This window comes from Phodopus roborovskii, unplaced genomic scaffold, assembly GCF_943737965.1.
Source record: "Phodopus roborovskii unplaced genomic scaffold, PHOROB, whole genome shotgun sequence".
Lineage (NCBI taxonomy): Eukaryota > Metazoa > Chordata > Mammalia > Rodentia > Cricetidae > Phodopus > Phodopus roborovskii.
In genome coordinates, this window is record NW_026126514.1 from 21595277 (window position 1) to 21620030 (window position 24754).

At 44.1% G+C, this 24754-nt stretch overlaps 1 protein-coding gene across 1 annotated transcript in view; it reads left to right on the forward strand.

Annotated features, from left to right (window-relative positions):
• The window catches only part of Prkch (protein kinase C eta), a 191611-nt gene that overhangs the window by 86212 nt on the left and 80645 nt on the right, over positions 1–24754 (forward strand). The window contains exons 3-5 of the mRNA XM_051195994.1: positions 18475–18625; positions 19844–19878; positions 23322–23410. Of these exons, the coding sequence (XP_051051951.1) occupies positions 18475–18625; positions 19844–19878; positions 23322–23410 (275 nt within the window). The remainder of the gene's footprint in view (positions 1–18474; positions 18626–19843; positions 19879–23321; positions 23411–24754) is intronic.

The window sequence follows — 24754 nt, forward strand, 5'->3', positions numbered from 1 at the left end:
TCTTATCATCAAAATATACAGCTAGTTTTAGGCACCATTAATAGAAGTACAACGACCAAACATTATTAAATTGAATAGAAAGCTGAGTGTAGCCGGATAGTGCTGTGATTTGGGAGGCTGAGGCAGAAGGATTGAAAATTTAGAGCCATTGTGGGCTGCATAATGAGGTTTTGTATAAAAAGCAAAGATTGATCCATGTTTGGTGGCACATGCCCTTAATCCCACCACTGGGGAAGCATGGCAGGTAGATCTCTGTGGTTTGAGGCCAGTCTACACCTTGAGTTCCAGGCAGCAAGGACCATATAGTTTAAAACATAGCAAAACAAAACAAAAACAAGGACTGAATGTGTTTGATTGGAGTTGCAGAAACTATCCCTACATTTTTCTTAACTTAATGCATGTGAAAGCAATTTACATATTATAATATTGCCTTACTGGCCCAAAGCAGCCTTTGATAATGGTCTTTCCTTGGCCCCATCTTGCCAGAACTTGGAGAATAAGGTGAGATGGCTGTAGAGAGCTGTCAGATCCTCTCTGTGACCTGTGAGGTCTCACGCTTCTCTCTCTGGTCTCAGTCTGGAACTGGCTTGTTTTAAAACCTCATTTCTTCCTGTCTACCATACACTCTGCAGTCGAGTCATAGCAAAAGACATAAATGGAGCTGAGTGTGTCAGGCTCTTTTACACTCCTATTTCCTGGTTCATGCAAGCATGGGTTTGTTTGTCCGTCCATCCATCCATCCATCCATCCATCCACTGCCGCATTCATTCTCATATATTCTGTGGACTCCAATGATGCATTTGTCTGCTCCTTACTTCTAGTCTAAGGAGCAACGTATGCCCTTGTTTGAGGGCAGTGGCCTTGTTCCTGGGGAAGCTGTGAGGAGGGCAGACAAACCCCAGGGCTTCTTTGAGAGAGTGGGAGAGTAAGGAGGGTGAGGATAGCAGTGGTCAGAGCTGATATGGACTCCAGGCCTGGCAGGAAGGGAAGAGAAATAAGGTTTGATTACAAGGCCAGCTGCAGATGTTCAGTTATGTAGATTTTTGCCCAAGTCCCGAAAGGAAGCGTTTGGTGTGGGAGCTTGGCAGGGTACAGATCTCTGGAAAGCCCTTTTGGGATTTTACTGTTCCTATGGACACCCCAAAGCTTTAGTTCAGACATCACCAACTCCACATGTGTTGGGGATTCCTGGACAAACTTGGGCTCCTTTTCATGTCTCCTAGCACCCTGGACATGTAGACTAGAGATAAGACAACAGTGGCTTTTGTACTTTATCTGTGTACTGACTTGTGTGTTCTTCCCCCTGGACCACAGGTTCTCAGGATGTAGGCTGCAGATTCACACCCCAACTCTCCTGGCTCAGTGAGAGGTTGAGTCTGGGGGTCTCTGCTGTGTAACAGGCAGAAGTATGACAGTAAACTTATTGATGGAGGGCTATTGATGGAAGTTCCGTTTTTAACACGTGTGTGTGTGTGTGTTTGTGTGTGTGCGCACACACACAAACACACACACGGTGTACATGCTCACAAACACTCATATGTTTTCCCCTATTCATACATCAAATGTATTTTTGATGTATAAGGTATGTATGTACGTGGTATGCATTTGCCAGGCTACAAAGAATGTGGGTAAGAAGTTGCCTACACCTGTTTGTGAAAGTGTGTCAATGCCTGAACTAAAGCTCACAGATGGTTCCAGTGCCAGACCCATTGTTGCCAGTCAAGATGGCTCTCGGGAAACAAGCAGTCCCCCTTGAATCCAGGGACACAGAAATGGGATAAGAACTCTTGAAGTTGCATTTTTAGTTTTTAGAAGCACTTAAGTATAATCTGTAAGGACTACGGTTTTTCTGCCCGCCGCCTGTTCTTGTTCCGCCGCCACGTCAGCCCCAAATAATACACAGAGACTCTGTATTAGATATTATACTGTTGGCCAGTTACTACTTTCTTATCAGCTAGCTCTGTCTTAAGTATTAACCCATTTGTGTTAATCTATGTATTTCCACGTGGTCTTCTTACCGGGAGCCGGCTGCTACATACTGCTCTCTCCAGACTCTCCATCTTGACTCCTCCTTACTACTTCCTATTTCCTCCTTGTCTCCTAGTCCCTCCTATCTTCCTTTCCTATTGGCCAACAGTGCTTTATTATTAACCAGTATGAGAAACATATATACATAATGGCATCTCCCATCAATAATCTAGAAAGACCATAAAACGTAGGTCTTGCCTGCAGGAGTATTGGCATGTTGGAGGTCTAAAGACAACAATAACAGGCAACTGAACACATGTAGAATGGGGAGGCTGCATGGAGCACTGGGCACGGGAGGGCATTAGAACTGAGATGCGACATGGGAGGAAAGGGAGGCAGTGAGAATGGCTATGAAGCTCTTCAGAGACTGCTGGCTGAGGGTTGGCTTTGGGAAGGTGAGAAGCCGTGCCTGGTGAGTGTGGCATGAGGTGGGCATTAAGCAGTGAACACACCACAAATTCGAGGTTGTCCTTTAGAAGGGGGTGCGGGGCTAGGTTCAGAAGGACCTCCCTTGTCTTAGTTAAGTTTCTATTGAGCAACTTAGAGAAGAAACAGTTTATTTGGGGCTTACCGTTTCAGAGGGTGAGAGTCCATGACCATCATGGTGGGGAGCATGGCAGTGGGCAGAGACAGGCAGGCAGGCATGGTGTTAGAACAGTAGCTGAGAGATTGCATCTTGAGACATAACCATGAGGCAGAGAGAGAGAGAGAGAGAGAGAGAGAGAGAGAGAGAGAGATCAAAGCCCATCCCAGTGACACACCTCTCCCAACAAGTACACACCTCCTAATCCTTCCCAAACAGTTCTATTAACTGGGCACCAAGTAATCAAACATATGCGCCTACGGGGGTCATTGTCATTTGTAACACCACAGGCCTTAAATGAAAGGCTACATGGACCACATTCGGGAATTTAAACCTATTGTCCTCGATCCTGGATCCAGGCACTTAGTTTTTCATCTAAGCAGTCACCATGTGCTCCTCTTTCTGGAGAGGCCACCCTTGACTCACTCCCAGGCCAATGGAAAACAGCCTGTGGTGCAGCCTGGGGCCCTTTCATTGGTTTTTTTCTTGTTCAGAGGAATTTTACATTTCTCTGCGTGCACACACGCTGTCACACTGACACAGTCCCTGTTGGGCAGTGTGTTGTCTAGCACCTTTCATGAAGACATTCAGACAGACAAAAAACTGTGATCCCCTTAGTTATTGATTCAAATGACAGCTCCCCGGTCACCAGACACATGGCTGAGATAAAGCTCCCAGACTGCACCCAAAGCTGCAGAAGCAAGGCTAGGTTGTTCTTTCACCCAGACTGTTTGCATTAGGGGCCACCTCTGAATAGCTTTTTCATTACACATGAATACCTTTTTCATTACACACTTTATCTCGGGGAAGTCCTAAAGGTTGGCTGTGAAGAGTCCAGTTGTGTTTTATGTTTGCAGCAGGTAGGGAAGGATGAGAGCCCCTGTCACTTCTCCTGTCTTGGGTGGAAAGTAGGTTCTGTTCAGAATATCTTATCCTCAGTGGCAGTGTGAAGCCAGGCACCCCGTATCTTTGTTCACAGAGGAGTTTTATCACAAGAAAACATGGAAAGTTTTGTGTGAAGGAATTGACCTCTTGCACCTCTCGTGAGTTAGGGCACGCCTCTGAGGGAAGAGGATGGGGAAGTAGGGACGTGCAGCCCTTGCAGAGAGCAGTGGCAGCTTCCCTCTGGAAGTCCTGTCTTATCACCGGACTGCAGCAGATGCAGGAGAGTACAACCCTCCTTTGCTTTGGATTTGAGCAGAGAGTGCTGGTGATGGCTGAGTCCTCAAAAAGTCGCTTCATATATGATCTGCTGAATCTTGACATCTGTGTGGATCTCAGACTTTTCCCTGAAACGCTTCATGTCTCAGTGTCCAGGCTTAGTTTGAACAAGTGAAAAGCTCTGGTGTCTGTGAGTCACAGAACACAGTCCCTATCCGTGTGCTTCTGACAGTCAACGAGTGCCGACATGACTTCGTTAAAAATCTTTTTACTTCCTACCTTGCTTTTTTCCTACGTGTCTTTAAACCCCCCCCCCCTTTTTTTTTTTTTTGGCTTAGATATTTTAAGGGACTCTGAATGCTGTGGTCCATATCCCATTATGATAGTCAAGGCCAAAGGTTAAAGCTATGTTCTTTTTATTTTTAAACACAGGGCCTCATGCACATTAGGGAGGCACTCTCCCACTGAGCTATATTCCCTGCCCTCTTTTTACATTTGATTTTGACGCATGCGCGGCTAAGTCACCTTTGCTGACCTTGAACCCACAGCATTGCTCAGGCAGGCCTTGAGCTTGCCCTCTTTATATAGAGTGAGAGGATAGGAAGCCATGTACTTTTGTCCCGACCTGCAAGACATAAGAAAACAAAACCTTTAAAAACAAAAGACACATAAAACACTTAGGCACCCGAATGTGTGTTGAAGAGTGTGTGTGTGTGTGTGGGGGGGTGTACAGAAGCCTGCCCCAGCACCCCTAAGAATTGGGATTCATGGAGGCCTCTGCCACCAAGCTCAGCTAAAATGAGGTTTTTAAAGGAAGCAGAGCTAAAGCAAGATGGAATTATCTCTTAGTTATTTTAGAGACCCCTCCAGTTTTTTATACATGTTTCCAGTTGGTCTGGTGAACAGAAGGAAACACAAAAAGCTCCATCCCTTAAGTCTACCTAACTTCTTGTTCAGTGCAAACACTAAACTGAAGGTGAGCTCGAGGGCCAGGAATCGCAGTCACTTCCATGCCCTTTTCATGTGATGACCATGTTTACATTAAGTCTGTAAGCTTTGAGTGACAGCTCACATAGACGCTTGTAGAACCGAGCCTGCTCTGTTTCTCACGGTGGCGCGAATGGTGAGTGTTTGTGAATGCTTGACACTGAGAGGGCCTGCATTCCTCTGCTGTTTTTGATCTTTGTCATCAAAGGTGAAGTTGAGTATTTTTTTTTTTAAGTCAGTCTGTACAATAGCTCAGTGACTCCTTCCAAAACAAAGGCGAGCAGGCACGCCCAGGGTTCCTCCTTGCAGAGCCTCGGGGAGTCCTGGAATGTGTGTTCCTGGACTCTGCCACAGTTGACTAGCTATGGTGACAGTTGCTAAAATCGGGGCTGTTTCAGTTCATTAAGAACTTGACAATGAGTATAACAAGACTCGTCCTAAAGAGGCCAGGGAAAGAGAAAGGCTGTACTTGTGTGTGCCAGAACTGTCAGTTTTGCATTTGAGCTGTGTTATCTTAACTGGAAGTTTTATAAAAAGAAAATGTTAAAGAAATGTAGTTTTCTATATATTTTGGCCTAAATAATCTTATATTCATGAGATTTTAAAATGCAGTGTAGGTTTTATTTCTTCCCCTCCATGCATAAATGAAAAGTAGAGATGCGGTCTCATTTTTCTGTGACCTTCTTTGCTTTTAATCTGTGTCTTGCCTAGTTCCATGAATTCCATGGAACCAATGTGAAGGCTTCTTCTTCTCTGAATCAGAAAAAAATACTTAGTAGATTCTTAAAAAAAAAAAAAAAAAAAAAAGTGCACGAGAGAATCATGGTTCAAATGAGAGAGATAGCCATTTTCTCCCTGTAATGAAGAACTATGAATCATTATTGGGCAGTCCTAATTAAGAACATAGTAAGTCAAAGAGACTCAAACACTGAATCTTGGTGAGATGGGGACGCACTGGAGTTTTTCATATGATCAGTGAGGTTGCAAAATGGTACAACCGTTGTGCAAAATAGTGCAGCGGTTTCTCCCAGAAGCAAGCGTAGATGGGCCCTGTGAACCAGAAATTCTTTTCTTACGCATTTACCTAAGAAAAATGGAAGCCAATCCCCTTGAATTGGAAAATGCCGAACCATGGTATACTTTGGAGCAACCAACAGAGTGAAAGCATAGAGAATCCATTTGAATTTGGCATCTGGAATGGTTTCCTCACTGTGGTTCAGAGAGGGCTTTCAGATAGAACGTGACCCTCTCTTCTCAGCTCTGCACAAAACAATGTTTACACGATAAGTAAATATTGTTTATCGGTTTATTTAAAAACTCTGCTATGCAGTCAATACAGATATGATACTGCTATCTATATTCTTCTGGTGAAACTGATGTTTCCCCAGCCTATGGTCACATCCGTTCCTTCCTAGTATTATTTTCTGCTGTTGAGGCGGCCACTCTGCATTTCTTTTGTTTAGTCTTTGCCTTACATGCTCCTTCATCCTTTGCTTTCTCCTCTCCTGCCTTTGCTTTAGGCCTGTGTCTTATAAGTAAAAAGAAAATTACATTGGGGTTCTTCCTAACCTGATAATTTACCAATTCTGTTTCCCTCATATCTGCTGGTTGTAAAATAGAACCTCTGTAAGTGGTTATGCTTGGAATCTTAGTATGTGTGTAATGAGTTCTATGTTCAGTGCTGCTTGCCCCACTTAGAACACTCCAAGGAGCTTAGCATGCCTCTAACCCCAGTCACCTTTCTCCTGGCTTACACACAATTGTTTGATACTTTAAGTTTTAACTTTTGTCTTTTGAATTCTCATTAGAGTATAATTGCTAACTTTTTTCTGTCATCACTTACATCTACCTACATGCTTATACTTTTTAGATCAGCTTATTTGTAGGAGCATAGACCCTTGCTGACGCTCTCCCTTCTTTAAAGCATTCGCTTTGTGTTTGCATCATGAAGGTATTTGGTCTTGAGCCATCTTTGTTTTGTCCTCATTCTCAGAAGCTAGTTTTTCTAGTTACACAGACTCTTAAGAATGAGGAAAAACAGCCATTGATCACTTAGCTCAGCCTTTCATTTCTGGAGAAACTTGCTACTCAGCCCAGAGGTAACAGGTGGCTTGTATAGGGTCCCTTCTGCCCACAGGATAAAGGGCAGTTTCTTAGCTTTATCCTGCATGTTGCCTCTGTCCAACTTTGTATCTTCATACCAGGACTTTCAACCCAATGGGATCATGTCTCAGGGTATCTATTGCTATGATAAAATGCCATGACCCAAAAGAAACAGGGAGGGGAAAGGTCTGTTTCATCTTATAGCTTGCAGTCCACCATCCAGGGAAGTCAGGGGAGGAACTGAAACAGACGCTTGCTCCTTGTGTCTTGCTCAGCTTGATTTCTTGCACCATCCAGTACAACCCTCCCAGGGGTGGCACTACCCCCCCCACCCCAGCGAGCTGGACCCACCCACACCAATTATCAATCAAGAAAGTGCACTATAAACTTGTCTACAGTCAGATCTTTTGAGCACATTTTCTCAATTGAGAGTCCCTCTTTCCAAATGACTCTAGCTTGTGTCAAGTTGACATAAAACTTACCAGGATGGATCGATTGCGTTAGCAGTTGGTTTTCTAGCTACTTTCCAAGGTATATGTCCCTAGGTGTTGGTCCCCCTTTCTACCATCTGTCTGTTTATCTTGATCTGAGCCCTCTCTTCAGTCGTGCCGGCTACTGGACCCCTTCCTGTCTCTCTTACACTTGTAGGTGGCACCGAGCTTTGAGTATGCAAGGTGCTTCCTGTCCCTTGCATAGTTTACACATCTCCAAACAGGATGTAGTAGATCCAGGTTCTCCTCTGAGGTCAATGACCTCTCCAGTCTTGGGTAGTTAGTTAGGTTTGGAGTACTAGGTACGAGTTTCTTTTTATTGATGGGCCTTAAGTCAAATTTAGATAGCTGTTGGTTACCCCCAAGGTAATACACTATCTCTTGAGGCCATCGGCTGTGGTTTGTAGGCTTGTAGGCTTTACAGATGGGTAGGAATAGTCACTGCTATTCTCCCTCGGCAGCTGTGTAGCTCCTTCAGACACTATGAGGGCTAAAGTCCTCAAAACTTTTTTTTTTAAAGACAGGATTTCTCCGTGTAGCTTTGGAGCTCATCCTGGAACTAACTCTGTAGACCAGGCTGGCCTAGAACTGCCTCCTGAGTGCTGGGATTTAAAGGCATGTGCCACCATCTCCTGGCTCAACCCTCTTACTCAATGCCTCAGATTGAGTTAAGGTAATAACAGAAAAGGAATATTTTCAATGAATTTTAGTAGGATCCATTTCTGGTAGGGGAAGGTTGATAGCGCTGGGTCATGGAGGAGGGAATTTCTTCCCAAGCACCTACTTTCATTAGAAATTAAATGCCTGTCCCTGTCAACTGTTTGTTTATACCACAAACCCAAATGAAGGCATGCCTAATTTTTGAAATCTTTTAAATTTTAATTTTGTTCTTGTTTAATTCAAGGAATAATATAATTGTTAAGCAATAGCAAATGACCCAAATTGGCAGCCAAGATGTATGCCTTTAATCTGTTAGCTTCTGAGAGGGAATGGCCAAATAATATAAATGGCATTAGATTAAAGGAAGCGTCTTTTTACCCCCCCTTTTTTATTATTAAAACAATGCAACCAGTGTTTAAATCCTTCACGAGTATTGCAGGGAATTTGACCATGTGATGAAGGCATCTCACCTCCAATGTAAGGCTTTGTATCATGTGATTCCGGTGAACGGGGCAGGTTTTAAAAATTCACGGTGGTCCAGCCACACAACAGAGGGGAGCTGCTGTCACCCCAACAATGCCAGTGAAGAAGGAAGTGACTAGGCAGCCTTTTCCATGGCTGATACTCAGTAGGTTTGGTAAATCATCCACCCAGAACTTGGAAGCTTTGAAAGGCCCTTGGGAAGCTACAAGTGGAAGAGAGGCGGGAGGAGTTGAGAGGGAAATGGAATAAGCCAGATGAAGCGGCAGGAAACACATGTTTATCTGGAAAAGTTTTTGGTCGGACACTTTGTTTGTGTAAGAATTGTGTGTGTGTGTGTGAGGAAGGAAGACCAACCTGGGCCTGGAGGCTGCGGTAGGAGTGGAAGGAGCAGGCTTGAAGCATGAAGAACAGATTCCCAGCGAGAAGCCCAGCTTCCCCAGGGACGGGGTCTGCCCATGCTATTGGGTCACTTCAGCATTGTGATGTGTGTTTGTTCTCTGAGAGGTAGTAGCAAAATGGTAGCTTTCGTATTACTATCAGCCGATTTTAGAAAGATATGGAGAGATTTTCGGGGTTAAAAACGTACTTGGCAAAGCACCTCGGGGAGTGTGACACCATTAATTTAAGACTGTGTGTCTATGTCATGTATGTATTTGACATGATTACCAAGGCATTCGGTGGCTATTTGTGTAATAAAAATTGGGATGACATTTTAAAATTTTTATATCTTATTTGTCTTCATTTCAGAAGAGGGCATCAGATGCCTTGTAACAGGACTTACAGGGAGCTGTGAACCACTGTATAGGTGCTAGGAATTGAACCCAGGTCCTTTGCAAAAGCAGCTAGTGCTCTTAATGGTTGAGCCATCTCTCCTGCCCCAAAGGTGTTGTTTAGGCAACTTTTTCTTCATTTGTTTGATTTTTAGACGGGGGCTCACTGTGTAGCACTGGCTGTCCTGGAAGTCACTATGTAGACCAGGTTGGCTTTGAATCTGCCTGCTTCCGCCTCACAAGTGCTGGGATTAAAGGAGTGCACCACCACACCTGACTGTAGGATGATTTTTTAATAGTTTCTGAACCATGTGCAATTCCCATAGTGATCATGTATTGTCTTTCTAAACAAGAATAGCAAGAACGAACAAAGAATGATTTGCTGCAACATTTGCAGCCGTATAATGGCCGCACTGATCCTTTACATGATGCTAAAAGGTTGACAGGACAGGCAGGAGCTTGTGAAGGGTTATTTTCTCTCAGTGAAGTTTTGTGATGAAAGACAAGAAAAACATCAGGTAATTGGAAAATGCTTACATTTTGAGCAAATAAAACCAACGTACATAGTCTAAATTGAGCCCTGGGGTGACAGTACTATACTATTTTGAGATACTTTTTAGATAAGGACACTGAACATAATGATGAGATGTGTCCCCAAATGAGCCATCCCAGACTTGATGGAAGAGGAACACTCCCCCTCCCATTCTGAAACCTAGTGGTAATCCAGTGAGAATCTTCACTTTTAAATAAGGATGCTGGAGAAGGAGTAGCAATAGATTTTCTTATGGGTGAGATCACTTGAGGGAAAAAGAAATATTTGTAGAATCACAGCAAGAAGGTAGGAACTTTTTTTTTTTTAACAGTTTCTTACAAAAGAGAACTGTAGGATTCTCACAAGTGATAATAAAAGACAGAAAGGAATGTATGTGGTTAAATTATTTGTGAGGAAAACAGTGGGCATCATAATAATAATTGAAAATTATTATTGGAAAATGTTCTGCTCCAGTTTCATTCTACAAAGAGTTTAAAGAAGCATATTAGAAATGCACATAAATTATATATGTACAATATATACTATACATGTATATAAAACACACTACACATGCATATCTGTATATGAAGATATGAATGCATGCATATGTATGAATACATATAATATGTATGATAGAGGAGCATAAATAGGAAATCAGGCCTAGGATAACAATTTTTCCCTGGATATTCTGCCCATATGCCTGCCCTCCCACCAGAAGAAACTGCAAATGCTGGGAAGTCAGTGGGCTCCCAGTGCCAGGTGGCAACTGGAGGGCAGAAACCTAGTTTCTTCATCCCTTGCTCATACTCTGCCTATTCCTTGAGATTCCCCTCAAAGCTCTAAGCCTCATTTGCCCATGATGGAATCTGTTAGTAGAATTGTACTTTGTGCCTCCCTCCCCTTCCCCTGCTAAAGGCTGCAGTCTTCTGTTGTTTCTGGGAATTATTTCCCGAGTGACCTCCAGTTGACTCTCCATACTTGCAGGAGATGATTGGCTTTAGGATCCCTAACAGATACTGAGATCTATGTGACAACTAAGTCTCTGTATATGAAGTGCATAGCATTTGTACATCCTGCATATTTTAAATAATGTCTAGATTACATATAATACCAAATACAATGCAAGAAAAAAAAAAAAGGGATGCACTTGTTGCACTATGATAAAAGAGGATGTGTTTGTTCAGTAGAGATGCGTTTTAAGAACTATTCTTGATCTGAGATGGTTTGAATTCGTGGAAGTGGAAAGCACAGCCACTTGTTATTTAAGCCCTTGTCTCAAGCTCTGCACCCAGAAGAACCCATATGATGGTGTATACTGACAAAACAGAGCAAGTACAAGCAAACAGCAAAAAAGAGAAGACTCTGAAGACAGGGCTTGAGCCTTCGGGAGACTCCAAGACAACGGCACTGTTGCTACTGAGGACAACGTCAGTGTGGAGGAAAGTTCAGTCCCGTGAATATTCAGTTTTAGGAAACTTAAGGATCTATGGCAGAAATGCTAAGAAGCCACTGAGAAGGAGGAGCAAAAGCTGTGCGTTTGGGAATTGCCAGTATGTAGGCAATTATGAGATGTCAAGAGAATGGACAGTGCATGAGTCAATACAGAGATGAAGGGACATCCAGAAAGCCCAGAAGGATGGTTTCCAAAGAGGGTTGGGACAAGCACACATGAGAAGAATCGGTGGGAGATAAGAACCAATGAAGGAGATTAAGACTTCTTCTAGAAGTCCTGAGAAGGAGAGAGCTTATATTTTAGAGTTCTCTCAGATCCCTGAGGTGAGGAAGGAAAGGAGGTGATGGGAAGCGGGTGGGAGGCTGAGAGGCTTTCCCATGGCTCGCAGTGGAACTTTGGTGCCATTTCAGAGAGTCACAGTCCTGTTGAGACCTGCTTCCTGCTAGCAAGGGATGCTGGAGTGACAGTGCGTCCACTCAACCTTCATGGTTTGTGAGACCCACCAGTCCAACTCAGGAGAGACAGTCTAGTAATGAGCTGCTTCCTGCTCCTCCCTTTGCATTGGTAGCTGGCCTGTTCAACTCTCAGAATGCTGGGTCTTTATGTGGACCAGTTTTTCTCAGAGGGATCCAGATCCGTGGGAAGCCTGGATGCTACTATAGAGATAGCGCTCTGGATACAGTGAGTCTAATGGCCTCGTCTGAATTTGCAAGTTGCTATCAGCCATACAAATTAAACTCTTGTTTAAAGATCCTATACTTTTTAAATACCTCCTTCGGGTATTTGCTGCTGTGTTGAAGGTCATAAACTGTCATGGCACTGGCAAAAGTCCCTGGAATCTGGGCACTACCTTAAATCGGCAAATTCTCCTTCCTTCCCTCCAAACACCTGCCATTCCCAGCACCTTTAAGCAGCACAGTGGAGGACAAGATCTGCATCTCCTGTGATTTCTTCACTTAGCACCTGCCAAGGGCTCCCACCCATGGGTGGTGTACTCACTGAAGTGTGTGCTCCATGCACATCTAGTCTTTCTCTGTTCATATCATTGTTGCCTCAAACAGGGATCAGCTATATTCATCTTTTCCTGCACCATCCTTCCCATAAACAGCTTTGTGATCAGGCAGTGGCTGATTCTGTGTGTTTGATAACACGAAGGAAGATTCCCCTGTGTGTTGTCTCATTGTCTTGCAGAAATGTCTTGGGAACATGTGATACATTCTGGTTCTTTCAATGGCTAGTTACTTGGTTAACTAGTCAGCTCTAAGGTTTTCTTATTTGTTTTGCTCATAATCGCCCCCCCCCCATATACCAAAACCAACTCTCTCTACAGGATGAAAAAAGACACTGCTTAGTATTACTCAGTAGTTTGACAGCAGTAAACAGAGCCTGGCTTCTTTGCTGGTGTCATTGGCTGCTTGACCCCACTTAACCTTCCTGTTAGTCCCTGAGTTTCCAGAAAGCATATTATTTCCCAGGGATAGCAGGAGACTCACGGTGGGAATGAAGAGTACACAAAGAGAAAGTTAGGGATGTGAGCATTGCTCTTGCCTTGTATCAATGCTCCTGGAGTATTCTCAAATAAAATAGCAAATCCGGTTGGCGAAACAAGGAACTTCTGAGGGTGCAGAAGTTACCTGTTTTGAGGTGAAATTAAAGCCAGTTTGAAGAGATGTCAGAGCCCCATGCTGCTCCTGCGCAGCCTCGTGTGATGTAAGTTTCAGGGCAGAACAACTTTTTGCAAATGAGCCCTTACCATGGGATTGCATGGTGACTCCTAGTTGTGTGAGCATTCAGAAATTCTCAGAGTAAGTGTGTGGGTTCACAGTCAGGTTTGCAACACTGAATTTTTGTCAAGAAAGGATCCATTTCATTACACTAATCACAAGCAACTCCTGGAGGGATGTATCAGGCCTGCAAGGCTGCTGACCTCTGGAGACCGGAATGTGCATTTCCTTGCTGGGGCTCAGAGCCAGCTTCCTATTTATTTAAGAGGCCCTGGGCACCTTGGGAGCCAAGCAGAAGTTGTGATGCAAGTTGTAGCTGCAGAGCATGTTAGGGTTGCCCAACGTGTCTGACTAAAATATGGTTTGAAAGATTTCTCAAAGCTCTGGTGATGTAAGCCACAAAAGGATTAGGTAGTCTTTTATAGTTCTTTAAATTCCAACCTATGTAAACAGAAAGCTGGTGCAAACAGTGAGGAAGAGCTGACCTCTGACCTGAGGCTATGAAGTGGGGTGCAAGTCTGCAGTGGAGTGAACAGAACACAGTGAGGAAGTTCCCTCTCCTCTTCCTGTTCATAGCATCAGTCAAGAGAATGGTGACAGTGAGTGACGCTGTGGGTAATGCAGACTTCAGAGGGTTTTTTTTTTTTTTTTTGGTTTGGTTTTTCTGAGGATAGCCCTAGCTGTCCTGGGACTCACTCTGTAGACCAGGCTGGCCTTGAACTCACAGAGATCTGCCTGTCTTTGCCTCCCGAGTGCTGGGATTAAAGGCATGTGTCAACACCATCCAGGTGACTTCAGAGTTTTTATGTGGCCAAATACCTTGCAAATTCCCAGGCGTGTGTGAGTGTGTGTGTGTGTGTGTGTGTGCGCGCGCGCGCGCGCGCACGCGCACGCGCACACATGAGTATACACATGCACATTTGCTTTCTGTGTATGCGTGAAGTGTTCAGGACCTGCAGAAACCTGGCTCGCAGGGTTGGGTATAGAAGAGATTGGGATCCACTCCTAGGCTGCTGTAGTACAGGCAGGGAGCATGTTCCTGAGGATCTGATGGAGGCTGCTGGGTTCTGAGGCAGGTGGGGTAAAGATAAGTCTAATTGGAAAACAAAAGGTATTGTGGAAAGGATGGAAGACCAGAGCAGAGTAAAGAACAAATACAAGTAGATTCTGGTAAGATTTCCTGGTTAGAAGAAATCGGCAAAATTCATAGTTCACACTACCACTCTGCAAGTAGCCATAGAGGAAACAAAAAAAGGATTTAATCATAAAATATTAAAAATGCAAGCAAGCTGACCTTTTAGCCAATCTTTGTAGTATTAAAGGAGTAAACGAGTAGGTTCTTGGTAATTAGACTCCTACAGAGAATCTAATTTGTATTTAGGTGTGGTAAGTGTTTAGTAATTCAACACACATCCTGCTTTGTCCGTGACTGAGCTGTGTCTAGGCTAATGGCTAGACATGTGGTGATATCCTCAACCTCATTTTGTTGTCTGCCAACCAGGGAACTTTAGAACCTGTTCACTTGGGGGTTCCTGAGTGACTTTTGGTGGTATGCTGGGGAAGGGCAGGGGGCAATAGGGTGACTTTGTCCAACATCATAGGAACCTGGCAGGAATATTGATTATGGCACAATCCTCACAGGGTGCAGGACATGGTATAATTTATCTTCTTTTTTATTATTATTTTTTCTTATTTTACATATGGATGCCAGTTCCCTCTCCCTCCGTCCCTCCCTCCTGACAATGGAACCAGGATGCATCCCTGGTGAACGAAAGGACTTTGGGAGCATATTTTATCTTCTTGAGACAGAAAACGTGAGAAAGAAATTAGGTGGTATGGCACAGAGACTGCAAATTCCTCATCCACAGGGCGAACCGGATATAATTTTAACTGTGTCAGAGCCTCTGAATTCTCTGGCCTCTTAGCCAGATTCATTTGGACTCTTCTTGTATTTTCTGCTTTGGGCTTTCTAATTCAGACCCTGCTTCCCCCTGTGTTTTGCTAGTGTAGATCAACTGTACACAATAGGGGGGAGGTTCCTTGTGCTTTTTCCATACATGAATAGAAGAGACTTGGCTTACATGGACCCCTCAGTTATCCACACTCGTCTCTTTCAGTGTCCCTTTGCTTTCGTGCTTGTTTAGATTGTTTTAAATTTAAGAACTATTTAAATGTAGGCTCTTGCTTTGTTGATAGCCCTCAGTGCTCTTGGCTCAGTCTCCTGGGTACCTGAGACCATAGGTATGCCATTGCACCTAGCTGATCCTGCTTCTATTGGAAAAGAATGCAGTAGTTGATACCCAGATAGCATATATGTTCGTGTGTGTGTGTGTGTGTGTGTGTGTGTGTGTGTGTGTGTGTGTGTGTACACATATAAAAACCCTTCAACTTGATTGCTAAATGTAGGGAAATGTATATTTAAACTTTGACAGATGTTAGTCTCCCTGGATATTCCTGAAATCACTTCAGTTCTTCAAATGCTATGATGTGTTGCTTTGTGCTGAGTGTTTGAGTGTGGGCCTCATCAACCCTTACCAGCCAGAACTAGGAAAATGGTGCCTGTATGTAGGAATCCTGAGGCTTGGCATCAAGAACATCCCACAAGTCCTTGCCTGGTCTGGGTCCCAACTTAACCTCCTGCAAGCCACTTTCAACACAGGCACAATTCTCTTCTTATGTATAAATTTGAAAGGTAGAATGTGATTTAGCTTTGTTCTGAAGTGCCTATCTTACATAGGACTCATGTATTGACATGTTTACTGGCTATTCACACAGTTTTTAAATTGTCTTTTAAAACTTTTTAAACACACACACACACACACACACACACACACACACACGAACATATATGCTATCTGGGTATCAACTACTGCATTCTTTTCCAATAGAAGCAGGGTCAGCTAGGTGCAATGGCATACCTATGGTCTCAGGTACCCAGGAGACTGAGCCAAGAGCACTGAGGGCTATCAACAAAGCAAGAGCCTGAATTGTTCACTTATTTCTTTTACTGGTTCCTTCTATCCCCTTCCTCGATCTATCTCTTAGTCCCTCCATTGCTCTCTCCCTCCCCTCTCTCTTCCCTCCTCCCCCTCCCCCTTTCTTCCTTCCTCCTTTCCTTCTCCAGGGTCTAGGTATTCTAGCCAAGTGCTTTACCACCTGCTGTATCTCTAGTCTTCATTTGTACTTCTTACTTTGAGGTAGGACTCACTAAGTCGCCCAGAATTGTCTTGAATTTACCTAGTTTCCTAGGCTGGTCTTGAACTTGTGATCCTCCTGGCTCAGCCTCCCAATTAGCTAGATTTCAGGCCTGTGCATGGTGACAGGCTGATTTCAACATGTCCCAAGTAATAAACACTCTGCCGAGTATTGCAAATCCCCTTTCTGGTTTGCTTCTATCAGCTTTCTGCTTTGTGTGTTTTGCCAAGCAGAAGTTCATATTTATAAGTGTGAGTCTGTTCATCTTTTATAGCATTGGGGTTTTGCTACCCTTCTTCCAACCTAGGAGTGTAATATTTTTCTGTGCTTTTCTTATTTTTCTACAATTTCTCAATAAGATGGACCTGATTGGTTTTTGTGAAGTCAGCACAAACCTAGACATATCAAGGAAGAGGGAATCATAATTGAAAAGATGCCCCCATAGGGCAAGTTTATAGAGCATCTTCCTGAATCATGACTGATGTGGGAGGGCCCAGCCTGCTGTGGGTTGTGGCACCCCTGGACAGATGGTCCTAGGTGGTGTAGGAAAGCAGGCTGAGGAATAAGCAGTACTCCTCCATGGCCTCTGCTTCAGCTCCCACTTCCAGGTTCCTGCCCTGTTTGAGTTCCTGCCCTGATTCCCCTTAGTGATGGAGTGTGTGTGACCTGAGAGTTATACGCTGGAGTAAACCTCTTTCTCCCCAAGCTGTTTTATCACAACAGACAACATCCTAACTAAGACAGATTACCCTGGAAATCGAGTGCAAAGCTGCAGCCAGATAGCAAATTCTGCTGTTTTGCTACACAGAGAGTGATTGAAGTTAATGATATTGCATCATATTAACTAAATAGCTATAAGGAAGGGTTTTGAATGTTCTCATCATGAAGAAATAATAACTGTTAGAGATGATGGGCAATCTATTCATACTGTATCAAGCAGTTCACAATGAATAAATAAATATCTTGGAGCATTGGTCTATACTCCATAAAGTTGCTCAGTTATTATCTGTCGATCTTCGATTTCTTCTAGACTTAAAAATTATTACTAATTATTCTCACATAGTTCCTTACACTTTCTTTATACTGGTGATTTACTTAAAAAGCATCCTGAGGAAGTAAGCTTTGCTCCACTCATCCCAAGTCTTTGGGTGTGTTGGGGAAAGCCTTGTATAACGATGTGAAAGACAAAACTGGCCATCTTTAGCTATTACCCAGGTTTTGAGGTCTTCAGACTAGGAGCCACTGTTTTTAAACACCAGATTAGAAATTTTTGAACCCACCTCAGGTTACTGTCCCCTAATCAAGATTAAAAGAGGTGGTTTTGTGCTGTCCATGTTTGGGCAGCTCCCTCGGCCAGTTAATGTGAACACCAGAAGTGAAGGATTAACTTTTACCAGCCAGCACTTTTAGCTCATGGCTGGATCTGAGGTACCAGACATCTATATGAGGAGTATAAGACCATGCATAGGATCCTTGGGAAACTCCGGTTTGTGCTGGGGGGGGGGGGGAGGGGTTAGCCCAAGATAGACCATGTTCAACAGGCAATAGTATTTCAGGAAGTCACATGGGTCTAACCTTAAAAAGTAAGAGTTCTGACAAGGCTTCCAGTGCGTCCTGTGATTCCCAGCTACTCAGGAAGCTGAGGCAGGAGAATCAACAACTCAAGGTCTTCCTGGGCTTCAGGAGGTGACCCTGTCTCTAAATAAAATAAAGTAGGAGAGAGGCTGAGTAATCTTATCGGCAGAGTGCTTGCCAAGCATGCGTGAGACCCTGGATTCAACCCAGTATCACAAAGATGAATGAACAAACAATCCTAGGGTTATTAGAAAAACATGTTTTCTAAGACATTTTCAATCTTGAAGAAAGAAAAAATATATTTATTCTGATTCATTACAGATTTTTATGTATGATACTATCTATGTGGTTTTACGTATTTTTATGTATGATATTGCCTGTGTGGTGCATATACTTCAGATTGTATGTACCTGTGTGCATAGGTACACACACATATGTGCATGTGAAGGTCAGAGGTCAACATTGGGTATCTTCCTCTGTTACCACCTTAAATTTTGAGAGTGTCTCTCACTGAACCTGAAGCACACAGATTGGCTAAACTGTTAGCCAAGGAGCCCCGGAGTTCCCCCTGTCTCTGTTCCTGCTCCTCCAGACCTGAGATTACAGGCCCACGTCAGCATGCCCGTTTTCTTTAAGTAGGTTTGGGGGATTTGAACTAAGGTCCTGATGTTTGTGTGACAGGTACTTTCCAAGTCATATTCTCAGCCCATTTTTCTTTCTTACCCACAGCCACTCTCCAGAGAGACCGCATCTTCAAACATTTTACCAGGAAGCGCCAAAGGGCTATGCGAAGGCGAGTCCATCAGGTCAACGGACATAAGTTTATGGCCACGTACCTGAGGCAGCCCACCTACTGTTCTCACTGCCGGGAATTCATCTGGTAAGACACTTCCCTCCAGACCCCAACCCCTGGCTGTGAGAGGGTTCCTTGGCTTCTGTCTGGCTTCAGGAGAAAACATATAGATGAGGAGGGATATTCTTGGGATCTGATTTTTGTCTCCTCTGTTAGTCTGTTGACCCTCTTAATCCCACTGCTAAGACATAACAACAAAACTAAATAATTTATGGATCCAAATGTTAGATATCATTTCTTACACTGGTAACTTCATTGAAGGTACTGATGAATCCCAAGTATGAACCAGAGAGGAGAAACAAGTCAACTGATAAATTAGAAAACCTGGCTGGGGAGAAAGGAAAATTAACAGTATTACCTGGAAGAAGGCGTGGCTCGTGGGATGAGTTATGGGAAATAATTGTTGTCAGTAGTGTCCAGACACATGGCATATAGTGTAAGGTCATAGCCTTTAGTGGTCCCATACCACAATCTGACTTCCAGCAATTGAGAAGTAATGTAATTAGTAATGAAACTCTAAAGACTTGGGGCAATGTCTTACAAGATGTTAAACTGAGCAAGCAGCTTATAGCAGAAAATAAATGTAAGCAATAGTTACTTTCAGTGAGAGTCAAGGTTAAGCACACTTATGGCATTTGTAAATAGAATTACTCCCTTCCCTGCCCCTGCACCCTCCCTCCCCTGCCCCTGCTCCCATAGAACATTTATCAGAGAAAGACATATATCAAGCTATGGGCAGACAGGAGTTGATGGTAACACTTCTGCCCCCCTGTGGACTCCAGAGGGAGATGTAGGGACAAGACAAGGAGAGTGCTGGGGCTTGGTAGCTGCAGTGTGTGTGTGTGTGTGTGTGTGTGTGTCTGTCTGTCTGTCTGTCTGACTGTCTGCATGTGTTTACTGCTATATCGTATGTGAGAGAAACAGCGAGGAGATGGAGACGTTCCTGGCTGAGTTCAGCCTCCTACACATGGTTGGTCTTCACTAAGGATTTAGGAGACAGCTGATGGTAGGTGGAACGGGATCCTTCATCACCTACCTCTCATATCACCAGGAACACTCTAATCCATCAGCTGATGTTCTTTGTGCCTACTGGTAGTAAACAAGGGCTCAGAGCAGCACAGTGTCTATGTGATGTTTTTCATAAGGGACCAGAGAACACAATTCATCTTGAGAACTGTAACTATAGATGTTATTATTGAACTATTTGACTAACATTAGTTCCCCCCCCCCTTTTGTCTTAAACAGGGGAGTCTTTGGGAAACAGGGTTATCAATGCCAAGGTAAGAAAACATTCACAACCATGTTTAATGGTGTTCCTTTGTGAAAATATGATAATGCCAAGAGAAAACAGGCACATCCCATCAATACTGTGATAACTCTCCACAAGTCACATGGTGCCAGTGTAGCAGCAACTCCAGTCCTTATCAGACCCTGGATATTTTGACAGTAGAGACGGGATATGTTCATTTCTAAAGCAAGGTCACTGGGAAGAGTGCTGCTGCTTAAAGTTTGCCTCTTCAGTAACATGACAGGTCTAAGAAGTAGCACCAGTGTGCGAGCCTGCCCTTGAGTCTTGAAGATAAGCGTGCGGTTTTCACATTGCACTGTTGGCAGGGTGAGATGTGGAATGCTGATTGATGTGCTTATGTCACCTGTATAGGGAATGGATGCTATTATCCAAGTTAGCTCTATTTGTTAGCTTTCTGTTTCAGAAACAAAAAACAAACCAAAATGAGGGGCTGGAGAGATGGTTCAGTGGTTAAGAACACTTATTGCTCTTGCAGAGGACCTCAGGGTTCATTTCCCAGCCCACACATGGCTACTCATAGTGTGCAACTCCAGTTTAGAGGTCTGATGCCCTCTCCTGGCCTCCATGGGGACTGCATGCATGTGCGGCACAGATACACACAGGCCCATAAACATAAAATAAAAATGAAATTAAAAATTCAAACGGGCTATTAGCATTACCGGGCCATGGTCTTGATCCCTAGCGCAATCAACCAACCAACCAATCAATCAACCAATCAAGTGAGATTTTTACAATTAAATACCTCATTTTCACAGTTCTAAGGTAAAATCGGTTACATACTAGGATTCTTGCAGACTTAGAAAAAGGTAAAATGGAAGTGTGACAAAAGCTTCCTCCTGGGTGGGTCAGTGTGGGTTGGGTCCACTTGGCCTCCCATGGGGCTCCCCTTGCTGTTGGCCCGCGTGTTGTCAGGCTGGGCATTCTGACTTGGGGTGACATAGGGACACATATCCTTCAGTGGTAGTCCACATATAAGTAAGAAGACCCTCTTTCTGGTTCGGAGGAGGCGATGTAGTGTGTTTTCCACTTAGGAGAGCTGATTGAGACACACTCTTGAGGCTAATTTTTATTTTTATGTGTGAAAAATTCCACTGAATTCTCCAAGTTAGGAAAAATGAGCATGTAATTAATATAGCAGTTGTAACTGACCTACACACCGCAAATTCAGTCCTAACGGAGAAGACAGCTCCCAATTTAGGTTGACACCACCTTTTGGCCTGGACACTAGAGATTGAGAAGCTCTAGATATATAAGGGTATAGTTTACAGATTAAACTATATGACCCAAAGGTTTGTTGTTTCTTTTTCTCTCAGCATAGGGCTAAGGCAGTGGTTCTTAACCTGTGGCTCACGACCCCTTTAGGGGTTGCATATCAGGTATTGACATTATGATTCATAACAGTAGCAAAATTATATTTTGAAGTAGCAATGAAAGTAATTTTATGGTTGGGGCTGCCACAACACGAGGAATTGTATTAAAGGGTCGCAGCGTTAGGAAGGTTGTGAGCCCCTGTGCTAGGGCACTTGATGGCTGACTTTCGGGGCTACCTGGTCTTTAAAGAGCAGGAAAGAACATTAATTAGGAGGCATGAGAAGTTTTTGTTTACATCTCACTGAAGGACAGAAAAACACTTACCTGGTCGGAGAGCAGTAATCTGAGCCAACCCTCATCAGAGCACAGGATGGGTGTTTCAGACAAAGCAGGCTTGAGGGGAGGAAACCTTCAGAGCTAGAAAGGCCACTGTGTAGTAATAACAGGGCCAGTTCTCCAGAAAGACATGCCTCTGTTAACGTGCACAAACCTAACAATGGAAAGCAAAGCACACCAGACAAGGCCCTGGACTACGAGGGAAATGGACAGGCCTCCTGAGAAACAGCAGGGCTTTGGGTGACCTAAACAGCACTGATATAACATGATCACACTAACCCTCATGGAATGCACCAGCCAGCAGTAGCAGATGGCACATTCGTCCCAGGCCACATTTACCAACACAAACCACATTCTGGACCCAAAACTACTTTAACAAACATGGGAAGAAACAGACAACACGAGAGCCATGTTGTCTATGCAGCCAGTGGCTCAGCAGGTGGAGATTCTCCTGTGCCACCCGAGAGCCTGAGGTTGATCCCTGGGTCCCACAAGGTGGCAGGGGAGATCCAGAGCTGTCCTCTGGTCCACACATGCATACACACACACACACACACACACACACACACACACATTCATATTCATAGATACACACACTCATACATTTGCAGACACATATACACACACTAGCTCACACAGATACATATTCAGACGCACACATGCTCACTAATACATACATGCTCATATACTCATTCATTAATATACACACACAAAACATGTTTATACACTCACACACACAGGCTCCCTCTCTCACATACATACACACAACACTTTCTCTTTCATTCTCTTCTCTCTGTGTGTCTCTATCTTTCTGTCTCTTTTTCTCTCTGTCTCTCACACACACACATTTTAACAACAAAAAACAAAAGAACCATCCTATAAATTCACAATGGGATTAAATTGAAACCAATAGCAGAAAGATACCTGAAAAACCTTCATTATTTGAAAAGAAAACACTGCATTCAAGGTGTCACAGGAGGCAAAGAAAGCTTATAAGAACAAAAAACAAAAAAAAAAAAAAACAAAAACAAAAACTTTGCATTAAATAAAAATAAAGATATAAAAACAGGTGAGGCCTAGTGAAAATCACAGTCAAATGGAAAATTTATATCATTACATGTACTTAGTGTACTAGTCCGAGTCCTAAATATTCAGGAAGTTGGTTGAGCCATTCTGCAAATGTTTTTTGAATTGCCCACCGAGAGAGGGGTAGTGTAGATCTAGAAAGGGACAAATAGAGAATATTTTTTTTTGGGGGGGGGTGAGATATTCTTTGAGTTTTATTTTATTATAAACATTAGCTGCCGGGTAAGTAGGCTATCTTAGAGACAGAGAAGGAACACTGTTCTAGAAAGATCTTACACTTCAGTTTTTATCGAAGCCAGTGGGTGTCATAGAAGGATAATGTTAAGTAGCATGGTGGCCTCAATGGGCGCCTGGAACCTGGCTGGGTTTGAACACTGTCGACGGCAGTGAGAATGGCGTTGGAGGTACTCAGTCGCGGGCAGATGTGACTAGGGTCATACTGTGACAAGATGGCTCTGAGGGTGGGAGGGAGCAGCTTAGGACAGGATGGCAGACAGGTTGACCTCAAGCAAAGGTCTTGCTAGGGTGGTGCCAGTAGATGCAGGAAGGATGAGAGCACTAGCTGCCAGGGTGTGGCCAGACAGCCAAGTCAAGCCACTGGCATGTGCCGCTCTCATTGACTGCTGCACTGGCTGTCCTGGGAGCTCCTGAAATGTGTAATTGCTGGATTTAATTTCCTAGTGTGCACCTGCGTCGTCCATAAACGCTGCCATCATCTAATTGTTACAGCCTGCACTTGCCAAAACAATATTAACAAAGTGGATGCCAAGGTAAGGGACTGCTGGTCTGCTGATTAAGTACCCATTCACCGCCCCCCCCCCCCCGTGTGCTCTCATCCTCTCCCGACTTCCCCTGTCTGTCTGCCTCACTGTCACCCCTTCCCCTCCCCTCCCATATCCCTGCTCTTTTGTAGTGTGACCTCACCTTGTGTATTAGTGACTTCGCCTCGCTGTGACGGAATGCCTACCTATAACTAACAGGGGTTAAGATTTATTTTGTCTCATGGTGTCTGTCCACTGTTTCAGACTATCAGAATGGGGAGGGCTATATGGAGCAGAATAGTTCTTAGCAGGGTGGAGAGGAAGCTGAGCCTGGAACTTAGGGTGGGGTATAAACTGCAAAGTGCTGCCACCAAGAATGGCTTAAAGAAAACAAACAAACCTAGATCCCACCTCCTAGTAACTCTGTAGCCACGCTGAATGGCACCACTGGCTAGGGACCCTTTGCCTTCTGGACACAAGCCTGTGAGGTAGTTATTGTTCAGAACACAACACCTTGCAAGGACCCGATCGGTGGTCAGCTGAGCAAAGCTGCGTAAACCACTGGCACCGTTGTACAGAGCACTCCGGTGGAGAGAAAGAGACCACGCTTGGACAAGCACCTGGATTGGAATGCTGAGTCTGGCTTCCAGTGGTGATCTTCTGTCAGATCAGGCCCAATCCACAGCCTCTCTGTGCATCATCAGCCTGAAACATCTATGCCTCACTCATGCATACTTGCAGCAGTTAAACGGAACTGACAAGTGTATTAACTGAAAATAATGCTTGCTAAGCAAAGAGACCCTGGGCCCCCTTCAGCTTCATAGGGACTCCAGGGAAATGTCTATGTGTGTAAAGCCCCCATTGTGCTTGTGCCCTGGGATGGGCACACGTTCTAAATTCGGGAGGGAGAAAGCAGGGGGAGTGTTGTTGGCACTTAGTGGATTTGCGGACGCTTGGGAAAGTCCAAGTTGGGGACAGGTGACAGCACACATGCAGTACAGGGAACTCACAGAAGGATGTGAACTGAAGCTCATAACAGAAAGAGGCCCGGACAGTCCATAGAGGAGCGGTCATTGTCTTGCGCTTTGTCATGGTGCACCTGTAGTTTTGGCTTCAAACTGTGAGGCTGATCGTAGAGCCTATGGCGAGGAGGTACATGAGAAATGTCACATGAGGAAAAACCTTTAAGTCTTCACTCCCATTGTCTAAATGCAAATGCCAGATGAAGGCTGGAAGGGCTGAATGAGGTGGCCACTGCAGGGTCACTTTGGGATGGTTTCATTCTGTGACCCCATGTCTTCTGAATGACACAGTTTCTAGAATTCAGAGAGAACTGTGATCTGAATATAAAAA